The 16,103-nt window shown below is 43.7% G+C and overlaps 1 protein-coding gene across 3 annotated transcripts in view; it reads left to right on the plus strand.

Moving 5' to 3' along the window:
- The first annotated feature begins 236 nt into the window (after positions 1–236).
- The window catches only part of fto (FTO alpha-ketoglutarate dependent dioxygenase), a 139,559-nt gene continuing 123,692 nt past the window's right edge, over positions 237–16,103 (plus strand). For all 3 annotated transcript variants that reach the window (XM_030080095.1, XM_030080104.1, XM_030080113.1), the window contains exon 1: positions 237–369. In XM_030080095.1, the coding sequence (XP_029935955.1) occupies positions 292–369 (78 nt within the window). In that variant the 5' untranslated portion in view covers positions 237–291. The remainder of the gene's footprint in view (positions 370–16,103) is intronic.

Genomic DNA, 16,103 nt, shown 5'->3' on the forward strand with positions numbered 1-16,103 from the left:
ACTGTGCTTATCTGCACCTGCGCTGCACCTGCGCAGCGCAACAACTACAACGCATCGAAGCCTTTTCCGCCTTCACGACTCCCTCTCCATGGGATTTGTAGTTCTCATTTCTCCCTTTTCAGTGTCCCTTTAAGGAACCCCAGCAGAAAAGTGAACTTACACTTTAAATATGAACCGGTGTCCTCTCAGTGAAGTGGTCCGAGGAGTGGCACACGCACTTTCCCGTTTAAAAAGAAGCGTAGCATGCCGATATCGATTATGCGCGTACTACAATAACCAACATAGCCCCTAATGAAAGCGAGGCAGTGTAAACACAACTCCAGGAACATGAAAAGATCGGGTGACAGTGAGGGGGAGAAGAGAAGAAAGGTATTGATAGCGTTTTTCTCCGTTAGGTCTGGCAATTTCTAAGCCCTGTCGCTCATTGAATGTCTTATGCTCCTGATGTGGTGCTGCTGGTTGCATTTTAAAGGCTGGAAAGCCGCGAATGTCAACGCATACCTCACCTTGCCTGTTTCCTTTATTGTGTTTTCCATTTTTTCCCTATTCCACCACAAGGAAGGATTACATATGGCAATATAAACGCCGTTTTTGCTGCGTAAATAAACCGCTGATAAGTTGTAGCCTACAAAATTAAGTCTTGGGGACATTCAGCATCATATAGCAATACAAAATACATCGCAGGGTGAAGGCTATTTATGATAAAACTGGCGAAAGTCATTAGGTTTATTAACAGGGTTCATCAAAGAAAGCAAGGTAACATCTCACGTTAGGGGGCAGTTTTTTATATCGTAAATAGCGAGCTAAATGTGAAATTGTGCCAGCAAGATAGCTCAGTGCAACTTCATTATAAAGTTGGTGTGTAACTCAAATGTGGCAGTCAGCCAGCAGCCTACAGCTGCCTATGGCTCTGCTGTGCATTGGATTATGACAGGGGCAATTAATAACAGTATGAAGAGGTGCCCTGATATTGGGGTTTCAACTCAGGAATGTAACTGGCTTTACCTTGCAAGTCTGCCCTGCAAGTCTAATAGCTGTGATTCCTGCTGACGAACACTGGTGTAAAAGTGAGGTTGCTCACAGCATGATGCTCATCTGACGTGGCAGGGATGATGTGAAGGGATAACCTGTGCAAGCCAACTGTTGTGCGTGTCGATGGATTGTGCTCTGTTCCGTGCTAACCTGGGCTTAATCAGGCTTTCACATATTGTTTGTGGACATACAAAGAGGAAGGGAAGGAAAGGGACTATGCTGTGCCTGAGGCTTCCTCAAGCTGCACTTGGCCTAGAGTCTTCTCTCTCAGCATGTGCCTGTCTGTCTGTATGTCTCCCTGTCTGTCTCTCCCTCCCTGTCTCTCCTCTTATCTCCTGACTTGGATGCCGTCTGCCGTGGCACATGTGTTTGGATCATGTTAGACAGTGCTGAAACTATGTAGGACGTGGTTCCTCCTGTTTATGAAAACAGCCATGGCGGCCAGATGAGCGGCTCAGAGAGAGAACTCATTCCAGCTGGCCCTCAGGCAGCCAGGCAGCGCGGCACAGACCTAATGGCTCAGCTTCCCCCTTTTTAGACAAATAAAAGGATGAACAAGAGGAATTATAATGGCAAAATGACTGTATAACCACAGAGTAGCCAAATTGATGGAGCTAACATTCATTCTGGTCAGTTGTTACAATGATCCAGTGGTTACATAATGATACAGTTTTCATAAAGACTAATAGCTGGGATGTGATGATTATCTTATCCAGTAAGTGAGTGTGTTTGCAATTCTGCACAATGTGAGAGATGTACTATGATGGATTCGCTGTCATTTTGTGTTAGGGAATGCAAGGACCAACTGCTCAGAGCCAACTAAATGCACAATCTCACCATAGTAAATCAGTATAGCATATGAACAGGTGGCATGCCATTGTTTAGTATAGTATATAGTAGGCTATATGTGTTTTTTTTTTTTTTTCTTTTAGTGCAAAGGTAGGCAGAACTAATTCCATCCCCATCCACACTGATCCACAATTATTTCATTTTAAAATGTTTACATAGTAGTACTCTTTTTGTGTCACTTACCAAACAGAACCACCTGGCAGTTTTCTCCCAACTCGGTTGATTAAGGGATCTGATCAGGATTTTCTGAGCCAATCCTGATCAACTTTTTTTTCAGGATCAGCCAATACTGATACCATGCTGTTTTGTTTTTTTTTTGTTTTTTTTTTAACTTTGTCACTAATTGTAACTGCTGTCTCTTCTTGAGAGTAGGTTACCAGTATTATAGCACCCATATTATTACACTGTCATTTTTTTCTTTTGTGGCTTAGAAGAACATTGTCCACTGTCCATAATTAATTATATAATAATTAAAACTTCAATATATAATGACAAATGCGAAGGTGTGTTTTCAATTTGGCAACCTCTTTTTTACTTAAAGGCAGAATGAGTAGGATTTTTCAGTTGTGGTTGGTAAACACAACATTCAAAGCTGGCCCCTCCTGCCTGGCTAAGATGACCGCTGGTAGTGAGTTTTCGTTGCCTAGGATGGTGACAGATGTTGACGTCCTAGAAAAAAAATCCTAATCCTCTCCTTCAGTGCTCGTCAGTGGGTGAAAGCCAACCCCGGATTCACTCTCGTTGTGGAACAAGCTTTGTCGGCTTGATGTTTTGCCTTGCTATATTTCCTTTTTTTCTGTTATCTGCATCCACGATTTTTTTTCTTTTCGATTTTCTAATATTTAGTGTCATTCTATTGATCTGGCACAGCACACTGTTATTGGCTGGCAGCTACACCCCCACTGCCCCAAGGCCGATGTGCAGACCTGTCCTCAGCACAGTGAAACAACAAAGTCCAGGCAGAGGGCAGGGTCTCTGCAGATACACACACTTCTAGTGGATTATAAGTGATGATTGAGAGAGATTACTTTTTGTTTGAGTCTATAGAAAGAAAATCCTAATTATTCTGATTTTACTAAGAATTCAAAGTGCTAGGTACATCACAGAAACAATGTTGGCTTCTTGGCCTAAAAAATTAACAATGCACCAAGCTTGACGTCTGTTTATGGTGAAAACAAAACTTTTGTCCATACTTTATATAATCGTTTTTGTGAATAGGTGCAAAAAAAAACAAAAACAACAATAACAAAAAAAAAACACCTTCATCATGCACAGCAGAGAATGGCTGATTATCAAGTCCTGTGAGTTCCATGATTTTCATTATCTATCTGTGAATTTAAACAATGCCTTGATTGTTTTCTGTGTGAGCATGGCTGTAGATCCCACTGCAGCTTTTGGTTTTTGTTGTAGGGCCTCGTATTCCAAATACTCCCTCCTGTGATGAAGCTGTTGGTGACACACTTGAGGTTTCATTTTGGCATGCAATGCAAGTTTGATTTTTGTGTCGTTCTCTGACACAACAAAAATTGCACAAACTAGAAATGTCATTGCCACAACTAGCATTATAGCAGATAGCTTATGTTTATTATTATTATTATAGCCTTTATTTAATAGCTTATGTGCTTTACATCCGCTTCTGTACTCTAAGCAGAGAGACAAACATAGATCCGTGTATTATAGAACCGTTTTCCTGATCAGCCAATTTGGCAAGCACCAATTGAGCAATTAGGAATGAAAATTGGCTGATTTAAATTGATGGCTGATCTATCGGAGCATTTTTATTCCTTTGTTTTTACAACTGAAAAAGACATGAAACATTTATATTTATTTGCATTGCAGTATTTTCAGAAACAACCACATTTTCTAGGGTTACCTTTGATCCTACAGTAAAACTTGACTTGTCCTGTGCCTGAATGCATTGAAAACTTTTTGTAATGTGTTACGCAGGATGCAGGACAAATTTTCAGTCATGGCTTGGAAAGTGTGAAAACAGCTTTGACCCAGTCACATACCCCCATCTTCTAATACTGTCTTTGATGCGAGCTAGTCGTTTGGCCAGTGATGACAAGTATAAAGTGCTGTGTCGAAACAGGAAGTGCGTGTGAGCTGCAAGCTAAGTAATGATCACACAGGGTCACCAGATGTTGTGAGGTCCTGAGCTCGGCCCAGCCCATCACTCAGATCAGCCTCATTGGTTTGCTCTGGTTGTGGCAGCTAGTGCAAGCTGTTTAGGGTATTTAATTTCTGAACACTCATTAAAATGGTTTGTGTTTCCCTTGGCAATTCTGTGAAATTAACAACTAGCGAGGTAAAAGCTGATTATGTGGCCACACATCCAGACATGGTTAATCAATTCTCCCCCACAAAATGTTAGCTGGTGAATTAGTGTAAAGGTAACGATTTATGGTGACTAATGCCGACGTCCTGTCATGTCAGGCCTGGTGTTTTAGCAAGAGGGGGGTGTCAGATTCAGCACATTCAGCAGCTTTCCATTCTGCCGGCCATCTTTTTCTCTCTCTTAACCCACACTACATGCTGCTTGCTCTATTAATGAGCCAATAATGGAGAAATAGTGTTAGGCACTGACATAAAACATGGGTAGGGATACCTAAAGGCAGGGCAGTGCACAAGCTCCAACAGAGCTAGATTTACACCCAGACTCTGGGTAAAACGGGAGAAAGGGGAGAGCTCGGCATGGGGGCTCTCACGGCTTCATCAGACCCCCGCCGGTCGAGCTGTGGAAAAGCCGGAGCTCAGAAAAATACGGCTGTGGCAGATAATGATACCATTACACTAATGGAGCCGGCAAATGAAGGAGAACCCAGACGCCCTGCTTTATTACCGGAGGGGGCCATTTCCTCGCTGCATTCCTAATGGCCTGAGCACCCAGTATTGATCAGACCATCATGCCGCTAATCCTCTACAGAATTACTTATCGCCGGTGAGGTGTTGATCCACCGCCTGCCCTGCTCTGGCCGTGCCACTGGGGGGCCACTGGGGGGTCCAGCAGGGACCCAACGGGCCGTTTATCCGGCCATGATTTAGGGCCAAGCAGGGATGGCGTCCGGGAGGTCTTCATCGGTGGGCTGGCCGGCTCAATGTGTTGCTCCTTTGTTTTGCTGTAACTAAGAGGTGTGGGTGGAGGGGTGGGGGTTAAGAAGAAGGATGTAAACGAACGCAGCAGCTTTCATTTAATTAAGGAGCAGGCAATGATCTGGTTCCTCCCTCTTTATGGCCCCATTGGCCGCTGTAGAGCAGGGCAAGATGTGAGGTTTGTTGTTGTCCTTAGTAATTGAGCTGTGCTGTAAATAAGAGCCGGCAGCTCCTGTGCCATCAGCAGCAACAGCAACATTTCCACCATGCGGGAGCCAGAGCTCCCGATTGCTGATGGCCTGGTCTGATTACAAAGTGCTCTACATCTTTATCTCTGCTCTTGGTAATGTCTGTTGAGCTACAGACTCCATTTGTGCTTCACATTGCTAAAGACTGAAAAGGACCACACACACATTTTATTTTTAATGTCTAGTGGACCAAGTGGTGTTGTAATGGCTTGGCTTTAGGTGAAAAAAATATAGATATAGATATATAGATATAGATAGATAGATAGATAGATAAATTATGCATGCTGTGCATTATTCGAACATGATTGAGAGTGATGTAGCCTGGGCCCATTATCATTACAAATGAATAGGAGGGTCAGGTAGCACAGAGTGCTCTGCCCAGGGCGTGTGACCTGTCATATCTTTGGCCCCTTTACTGGCCTCCTGTGTGCATTAGCATCCCCAGGCCACTGGAAGCGTGGCATCCCTGCAACAACAGACGCCTCTTGTCACCTCTGGCCTTGGCTAATCAAAGAGTTTACCTTAAGGGGGGCATTTAGCCCTGTTCGTTACAGCCACTCCTGTAGCCATAAAGATGTATTTATATATTTCCATCTGGAACGGCCTGTCATGACTAGGGAAACTAGCTATTGATCCAGATATTTAGTCATTTCTTTCTGCATGCGCCATCAATATTGCGCAAACATCCGTCCACGCGAGGGTTGACCTCAGCCCCGGCCTCTGTTTTTTGCTCCCATTGGAGTTCAATGATATACTATTCTGAAAAGTAAAATCAATGAATGAATATGAAGTTTTGGTGTGTAATATAGTGCAGGCCCAAGGCCCCAGGTCTTTCATTGATCGGCTATGTGAGCGTGAGGGGCTGATTAGTCTGCTGCTGAGCTTTTCCTCTACATGTCTTTACCTTGTCTTGGCTGTTTGATCTTTGGCTCATGTATTTGGACAGAGTTGTTTACAGATCAGCTTGGTTAGTCAAGCTTCTCTTTAACCTAACACAGCAATCACATATACTCTGTGTTGCATTTATGTTCCAGCAAAGTTGATCAAATGTGGTTAGTAATAATAACTTTATGGCAACTATTTTATACTTTGATTCACTGATAAATAGTTTGATTACTGAGGCAGGGCAGGTTTTCCATACATAACACTTAAGTAGAATATATCCAACACTTGAAACCTGCATAGAGATGTAGTGTGTTTACAAAGGAATGATGCAGGAGAAAGAAATTCACAGTATAAAATCCATTAACCCATATGTTTTTTTTTTGGTGGAATGGGGATGTTGTGGGCCTGCTTTGAGTTTTATGGGGTAGGTGATTCAATTATTTGAAATAAATGAACTTCACTTTGAGAGGACTGCATTTGTTGCATTGTAATTGAGGGTTGGGCTTAGTCTACAGCTGTCAGAAGGCTGGGTTAAGTTGCTGTATTTTGTGCGTCACTGTGTCTGTGGGATGTAAGCATTACAATGCATGTTGTGAATTCTTAAATCCAGTCATAATATGCCCTATGACTTTTGACAGTTAAACATTTAAGAACTGTATTCTGAAGATGAAATGACCGACTAAGTTACTTATGCATGAAATGGTTGTCTTTTTGTTAGCAGATGATATCCTGTCAGCGGCGGTACAAAAGTGGTCTATGTGTCAGCGACTCGTGATAAATGTGAGAATCCATCCGTATCTCTTTGCCAGCTCTTACCCTCTTTTTTTTTTTTTTTTTTTTTTTTTTTTTTTTTTTTTTTTATAGCAGTCTGCATTAAATGTATGACATTTTAAAGGTGCATGATGTCTACATTTGGTTTGCATCTGGAAGGATATCAACTTTTATGGCTCAGGCTGCATTGTCTGAGGGCACATGGCTAAGATGACCAGCCATGGGCTCACATGTGTTCTTAAAAGGACTGTGATCTTACTAAAACATTCAAATGGAAAACCAGAGGGAGCCTTATGGTACACATTACAGTTTGGCCGGGTTGGAGGACTGAATACCACAGTGAGTCACACATGAGATGGTCATCTACCGTCCATGCATGGCTGGTCATAGTTTGAAAGGGGTCTTCATTTTTGGTGAATACTTCCAGATACTGCCATGCTAAACATAGCAGTAATAGACCAGAGTTGGTGCTTAAAGTGATATTTCATACTTCAGTGTGATTGGATAAAACCTCAAGCATCATCAGCTTTCTAAGCTGCAGGAATGCTGTGTGTGTGTGTGTGTGTGTGTGTGTGTGTGTGTGTGTGTGTGTGTGTGCGTTTGTGTGCGCGCGTGTGTGTGAATTCAGTTGCCATGTTATCCACCTGCAAAGTACATTATGTTAAGTAGTACCAGACTGATGTGAGAGTGTGGGTGTTATGAAAATAACACAAAAAATGTGACTACTCTGAAAATATGCATTTATTTATTTGTTTGTTCATATTTATTTATTTGTTTATTTAACCGGCATAATTTCATGTTCTCGTTGTCAGCCTTATGGTGATCTGATCACTGACCTGAATCAATAGTTTATTTCACTGCTGCGTCAGTGGATGGTCGTGTTCTGAAATACTCAGTTTTTCTCCTACGGAAGCAGTTGCTGCAAGCCTTGTCCAAACAGCCCCTGACAGCTCATGTGTCTGACAGCACCAAGTACCTCATATTAGTGTTGAGGCATTAGCTACTGATGTCAGCGTATTCACAAACAAGGCCGCAATGTGGATCATGCAAACTGGCCAACCAGATCAGCTGTCAGATCCAATGAGATTACATTGAGTGTGACCTGCCCAAGCAGGGTTCATCTGTCATGCACGGGCAGTGTCACAAGAGAGACATAGAATAATCAATTCAATCAATAGGTGGTGGTGGCTCATCGGGCTGGTGCTGAATAAACATGGGAATGACCCTCTCACCTCAGACACAGAAGCGAGAGCCTCCAGGGGGTTCATTAACCACTCGAGGCTGCGATCCGGAGTCGTTATTTTCCATTTCTGTTTATTTGGCATCCTGGTGGTGTGTACGTGTGTGTGCATGTACATATGTCTGTGGCTTGTGTGTGTGTCTGTGTGTGTGTATGGTAGTATGTGTGCACCTGCTGCTTGTGTGCGTATGCACTTGTGTGTCTGTGCCACCATTGTGAATGCAGTGGAAAAATAGCATAAAAAAGCTACTGAAATGTCCAATAAGCTTGTTTGATGACAGCAGCACCATGGATATCGGAAGAAATAGAATCATAGAAGTAATACTGAGTCAGATTTGAGTCATTCAGCACTGGCCTAGCAAGCAGAAATGTCCATAGTAATAGATTCTAGCCAAGTATGCATCATAGCCTCCGTAGCTGTAACTAATTTTAGCCAGATCCAATAAAATTAATTTCATTGTGCACCACCTGCACCATTTAAATGGGGAAGAGGAATCTTGATGCTGTTTATTTGTGAATTTATTTTCCTTTGTAATGACTCACCTTTCCAATAAAGTGAAAGTACCTACCGCTACACTGTTGGCCAACATCTGGTTCTAATAGACAGTCCAAAAGCCTTCATTCAGAAAAGCTGCAGGAGGCCCCATTCACAAGCCTCTGTAAATGGTACCTGTTAATTTGTACATCATAAGTTCTTTTCCATAAACATTTAGAATGAAAGTGTGTGAAAATACCTGGCATGTACCTCATTACCCAGGGGCAGCTCGATGTGGGAAGTGCCCTTCGTAGCTAGAGCCAGCTTTTGTTAATGTAGCCAGATGGAGGCAGGCCTCACCTGCAAACTACCCTTTACAAAATACCAGTTTATACATCTACAACAATAGTGTTATGCTGGTCCTATGTGGCTCTTTGGATGGAGAATGGTTGTCTTATGGAAGCTGCCGAGTTAGGTAGCATTTTTCGGAAACATGGCTACCTAAGACTCCCTCATTATAGCAGGAAGCATAGGCCACACCCTGGTTCGGTTTCTTGATTTGGCTTGGATAGAAGTACGTTTTTATTCTACAGATTTTGTGTTACCACCACTAGTGCCTGGTATCACATGTGTTGTGAAAAATTTACCATGAACTCTGTGTGGAATTATAGGCTAGTCACATGAAGTTCTTGTAACCTTTTGGACAATATAGTTTATTATTAAGGATGGTTCCTAGAGACCAAGGTGATAGGAAGTATCTTTGCAGGTGAGAGTGAAACCCATGTTAGTGGTTCCATTTTCTGTGGTGCTCAGAGAGTAAAGCATTGCAGTTGCATTACTAAGGTCATAGATTTATCATGGATGTGCTTTCACATAGCTCTTATTACTTGTAATTGCAGCATTTACTCTGCATCAACTCCATGAGTATTGTCTGTTTACCTCAGGTAACCTGTTCATGTCTCAGTGATTCCTCCTCTGAGGCCCTGTGTATTTTTTTCTTCATCAGGCTAACTTTTGCTTGCATATGCGAGAGAGCCAACGACAGTTTGATTGGCATGCTGTCAGACAGGCGATGCCTTTCCGACGGTGGAGCATCGGCCCTTTTCTGAGGGCTTGTGTAAGTGTGTGTGTGTGTGTGTATGCGCGGATAGAAAAGTGAGGGGTATTGTCAGGACGTGGCCAGCACACTTTGCATGTTCTTCTCGAGACAGGTGCTCCTGGGCGAGCACTGGTCCATGACAGTTGCCTTTCATCGCTGTCTTCTCCACGCTTAACCCCTGACCAACCCTCCCTCCTCTTCCTCCTCATCCTCCTCTCCACCCCCCTTGCTGTTTCCTCCACGCCTGGCCCCTTCTCACGGCGCTTCCCTCGGCCGCGCTGAGTGATGGACTTCGAAGGCAGGTGGGCGGATTGCTCCTTGTACGCGGTGGTGTGGTGCGGCAGAGGCTTGTCACAAGCCCAGCACTGTCAGGGCGCGGAAATCCAGCTGTCCAGAGTTAACAAAAAAAAAAAAAAAGAAAACAAGCCCCCCCAACACACACACACACACACACACACACACATACACATACACACACACTCCCACACACATCACAACCTTTTGTTCAACAGTCCATAATTCCATCCACCAGTGCTGTCAACCACATGATCAAACGTGCATAAAGAAAGGAGCCCCCGAGCTGAATCCCCTCTTCCTTTCCTCCCATCATAATATAGGCAGATTTCCCTTCCTCTGCCTGCTCCTTCAGCTGTTTATTCAGATGAGCCTGACTAGAGGGCAGCGGGTCACATCCAGTTGCCTGGCTAAAGCGTTCCTGAATTGAGTGTTGTCTCCTGTGAGATGGAGAGAGAAAAGGGGCGAGGAAGGGTGAGGGAGGGCTGGCAAGCGGTCATGTCAGGGCTGTTTTTGGGGTTGCTTGTGTGTGTGTGTGTGTGTATGATGGCAGGGCTATGGGTTAGGGAGTTTGAGGGTTCAGTTGTCAGCCCTGTGTCATGTGCGCCCCGGCCCTGTTATGTAGAGGGCATCCACTGTCATTTGTTGCAGGACTGCTTGAAGTGGAGAGAGTCACGCAAGCAGTCGGCACACTCTTAGCTCTCAGGTGAATTGAAATAGCCTGTGCTCATTAAAAGTACAAGCCCCTTTTTTTTTCCTTTTTTTTTTTTTTTTTTTTTGCAGGAATTAATCCTGAATTAATTTGATGCCCCAAAGTTTGTGATTTAACATATTCTGGATTTTTTTAATCTCTTTTTTTTCAGGGTTGATGTCTAAATCTCCATCAGGCCTATGTATTCAAAATGGAGCCTGTTAAGGCTGTTCTGTGTATCATCCACTTGGTGTTTTTTTTTTTTTTTTTTTTTTTCTTTTTTTACTCTTTTTGTTTCATCAAGTGAAGTAGGGGGATTAAAGTCATGCTAGGAGTCAACTTTAGGGAAGACATGCCGTCGGTAAGCTTATGGTTTTCTCACAAAAAAGTTTTTTGAAGTTTATCCCGGTGTGTCTGTGTGTGTTTTGCGTTTTTACATGTATGTGTTTTCATCTGACACGCATCTGCCACGTTCTCTATTTGGAAAAACAGTAATGTTTAACGTCTAACCCTTCAGCTTGTTGGAGTGTCAGCGAAGACGCGAGCGTGATGCACGCTGCAAGCTTAATCCAGCAACAGCCCGTCTGCCGTTACTGCACTGTACATCCTCTATCTGCCAGTGGACCTCTTCCTCACAGCCATTGTCATATATAGGGGGCATTGTCGCACATGAGATGGTCTCATGTAAATGTGGTGACAGGCTACTGTCTCAGCTGACTGACAGCACAGAGGGATTGGGCTAATCTGACTGACTGATTCAAGGCGCACGGCGGCTCGGCTGTCCCCATAACTCCCAAGAAATAGACAGCTTCGGCGGAGTTATCTGTGTTTGTAAGTCCTTCTGCTGCGCTGGGATGACAATAGGGATTAGTGCCAAGGTTCTTTAAACTGTTTTTTTTTTTTTTTTTTTTTTTTTTGGGAGGGGGGGTGTCTTATCGGCGTCTCAGCAGGATGGTGCCTCAGCCAGTTTTCCTTGACTGTCAATTAAAGAGGGGATCATTAACTTCAAGGGTATAAATGTTCTAACACTGGTATTACGTTGGGAAGCTAAGTCGCTGACAGATGTTCCAACTTTAATTCTCCACTTGTTTTTTTTGTCCTTTAATTAATTTATGTATCGCTATTTGGGCTTTAAATATTTTTTTTTCCCCACGTCTCCTCTTTGTTAGGCTGTAATCTCGGTTACCATGGTAGTCGCAAAGACGATTGGGCCTTGTCACTCGCCTGTGTTTCTTAGAAGGTTCAATCGGCTAATGTATTCAATATCAACCGAACTGAAAGGTAAACAGTATCTAATGGCGCGTGTGTGTTCCTGCGCTGCCTCCATGCAGCCTAGAGGCGCTGAGCGAGAGGGAGGGAAGAGAGCGACATGTCTGTCTCCCATTCCCCAGGCTTTTCAACAGGAGGACCCAACTACTTAGAGACTCGCTTGAAGAAGACAAAAGGAGTGCGGCTTGTATCTGCGCCTGTGTGTGTTTTTGGGGGGTAAACAATAAAACCAGCTTTCTACTTTGGGGTTTTGTCGGGCCGGTGCAGCACGCTGAGTGATGTTGGCGGTTGTGAAGTGCGAGTGCGATGCGTGTGGTGAGATTTCCTCAACGTGGAAGGAAATATCACAGGCCAAGAGCTGACTGCCAACGGGACGACTCCTCTGTGTGGTGTATTTGGTAGCCAGAGAAAGACAGAGAGGAGAGAAGAGAGCGGGAAAGAGATGGGAGATGGAGACAGCTAATGGGCAACCAACTCCCACCCACACAAACCCCAACCCCCCCCCTCCGCCATCACCACCACCCTGTTCTCTCATGACAGCTCTTTCCCTTTGTTCTCCCCCTCGGCCCACTCTCTGCCGGGGATTCGTGACAAGTTTTCACGGGCTGATCAAACGCAGCGGTGACACCTGATTAGGATATAGCGCGTGTTTACAGTCGCGCATGGCGAGAACCCCCCCCCCCCTGCAGACAACAAGGGAGACTTCACCTTGACTAATTAAATTTGCACCTGCAATGCCAGCTGTGACAGCCACTGGAGGGCTGCATTTATTTATGTCACTCCATACATACTTCCTGTGACGTTCATGGAGGCCGACCGCACACCGGCTTCCTCTGTGTACCTGCTGTGTGTGTTTTTTAGCAATAGCCATCTTTGTTGTGTTTGTGTGTGCTGTGACTTGGGTGGGGGTGTGTGGGGGGGTGATTATTCCTCCAACATGGTGGCGGTGGTTGCTGCAGGTGTAGCCCTAGAGGGGCAGTGTTGAGGTGAATTTAGTAGATTATTTGAGCGGTTCTGTTATTTGCCTCTACATGCTTATTAAAAATATTTTATGAAAGCACAAATAGTCATCACCATATTGATATTGAGGTAGTCGGCTAATAATATCATGTTATGTGATTTTATCCGTATTGCCTAGCCTGTCATGATAATAATGTCTTGTCCTTGTATGGTCATGTATGTGCACTCATAACTGATCAACATACGGATATTGACAGTGATATGACAGTGGTCGCTGGTGATTGAAAAACTGGGAGCACACATGCAATAAATGTCTGAAAATGTGCCAAATTTCCCATATTTTCTATATGGGTATTTAATACAGACAGATGTATGTGCTTTATGTGGAAATCCTGCAAAGTACATACTTTACAGTTCCGTATGGAATGAGATGTGTCAACTCAGTAAACCCTTGGATAAGTCTCTGTGTCTGGTGTCATTTATCACAACTACTTCCAAGCCTGTCCATTAACAAAATTTCTGATGACTGAGAGGATCTTATGTGGTCTGTGTTACAGATTATGAAATGCAGGATGTCGGGAGCATTGGTCCTAAATGCTTTTTTTCTTTTGGTAAGACTACAAAAGTAATTTCTAGCTATTTTTTACCCAAACTTTGCTCTCTATTATAATGCGGAAAGCCACAAGATCAAATTTGGACTTGCTTTGGCAAGTGTCACACCTTGCCATTCCTACTTGACACCGTTGACCAGTGTGTTCAGTGTAGGTGGAAGATATAATGGCTCATTGATCACGCTGATTTAAGTTCAGTGGATGGTGTGGTTTTATTTCTCTATCAGTAGCAGATGATGATTTTCTGTTTTCCCTCTTGGAAAGCTATCTCATTTGTAAATGGTTTTGAAACCTCATTTAAAAAAAAATAATGCATTCTGTACCTTTCTCATTGTGTGTGGTGTGTGTGTGTGTGTGTGTGTGTGTGTGTGTGTGTGTGTATACGCATACGTCTATGTGCATTTGTGTGCTTGAAACATACTTCTGCTTCTCTGAACATGAAGTGTTGAGAGTGGAACTGGAGTGAGCAGGACATCAGTCACCCAGGAACAGGAGACAGGGCCTGGTAATTTGTGTCTCTCCTCCCTCTCTCTCTTGCTACACCCCCCACCACCTCCCCACCTGCCCCACCCTGCCACCCCAGCCTCAAATTGACCAGGCTCGACTACTGGTCATGCTGTATTACATGGGTTAGATGAAGTAATTATTTCTAGGCCACTGACTACAAGCAAGATTAATAGTTTTTGAAACGGCCATAATGGAGGGCTGACCCTCCGTGACATAAGCATTATTTCAAGCTCACCTCCACTCTCATCTTTCTCACCTCTGGGCACTGGCAGAGTGTGATTTATACCTGGTCTAATGAGGGGAGGGGACCTAGGAACCCTGGGCCAATACTGCAAGCCTGCAAGCCTGCTGAGGCTACAATACGGGCACCTCCAAACAGTGGGGTCACTCAGGGGAAGTTGACGTTATTGATCGTGTATTTAGTTGAGTGAGGTTTTGACAGCAGATATGGAATAATTTAAAACCGAATCATTTCGGAATATTATTGTTTTGACATGACATTTGAATGATTTAGCACTGTTCTTTGACGGGGGGTTGATGCTCGCTAAGAGATCTTAAAATTAGAACACTCTGATGTATTGGACTTCTCTTTTGGGTTTATTGTAATTAAACTGAGTTCCGTCTTGAACCCGCTCCTCCCTCATGGGGGCCTCTAGCCTGGACTTTTGTCTGACACCTCTCACCCCTCAACCCACCCCCCCCACCCCCACCATGTCCTCTGGAGCCTGCAGGGCCAGAGAAGCCAGAGAGTTGTCACTAGGTGGCACTTGGACATCATGTTATCTGATGCTTCTCCACCCTACCCCACCACACTCCCCCTCCTCCCCTCTGTGCTAAGTACACTTCAGATGTCAGAGTGTTTTATTTTTATTGGATGAGGGCAGTGTGTAATGCATTCACCTTCGTTCCTGCCAGCTGTTAAATGCCCCAGAACATGGTCTGGCCAGGCTCCGCCCCGTTAACCCCTCTGATTGGCTGTAATAATTAGCAGAAGTGAACAGTAACTATGGTGCCTAGCGAGGGGCCGGGACAGCTCCATGATACTGTATGTACGTGACAGAATCCTCTCTCTGGCATGGGCTAAGTGATTTGGGTCTGGCCCAACCTGGGCTGCATCCATCCTGACGTTTGTGTTTTTTTTTCTTTTTTTGAGCTTTAACATTAACCCTGTGCTTAAACACATGCATGCAGTGTGCCACCAGCAATTACATTTTCAAATGGCTGGGTTTGTAAACCTCCAGGATGTTAATCTGTCACCATTCAAGCTACTGGGAAGAGTGTAAAGAGGATTAAGCTATTCAATTCCTGGTAGAATATTTGCCTTTGTTCAGAATGAGTGAAGGAAAAATAAATAAAGAAATGAGGTGGCTTCTCAAGCAAGACAAGTGCCTTCTGCTATACTTAAGGATTTCGCTAATGCCATTATTGAAAACTTATCTGCCTCGGGATTCCAGAAAGACAGTCCAATGGTCATGTAAACAGCCTCAAATAGCGTTCAGTCCTTAATTCAATATTAATCAGAGGTCAGATCATAATGCCAGATTATCTGGGTCACAGACTACATCAGATAGAATTAGACCTGTCCTAGATGTCTAGTCCACATCTGTTTTGTACCATATGTTTCTCAAATGGCTTAGGTGACTGTAAGCATTCAAACTTAGGGCTGTAATGAAGCTTGTTTATGATACCATATTTAAAAATCAGTTCCAGTAAATATGGCAGGAAATATAATTCAAGAGGTATCAAAAAAGTCAGACATTTTTCACAACAGCCATTCACAACACAAAATAGTAGGGTCAACACAGGCATTGCATATGACATAAATTAAGGTTCATTTCTATTTCTATGCAACAGAGCTAAGGCCCTGGTATTCATGCTGGCTCACTGGAAAGGCTCTGTTGCATCGAAATGGAAGGGAACCTTAATTAATGTCATCAGAAACACCTGTGTTTACTCTGCTATTTCATGTCAAAATGATGGCTGTGAAAAGGGAAAAAAATGAGAAACTGACTTTTACAACATGATGACAAAAAATTACTTCACATTTTCAATAGGTGGCAAAGTAAGCCCTTGCTTGAC

Source organism: Myripristis murdjan, chromosome 3 (assembly GCF_902150065.1).
Source record: "Myripristis murdjan chromosome 3, fMyrMur1.1, whole genome shotgun sequence".
Taxonomy (NCBI): domain Eukaryota; kingdom Metazoa; phylum Chordata; class Actinopteri; order Holocentriformes; family Holocentridae; genus Myripristis; species Myripristis murdjan.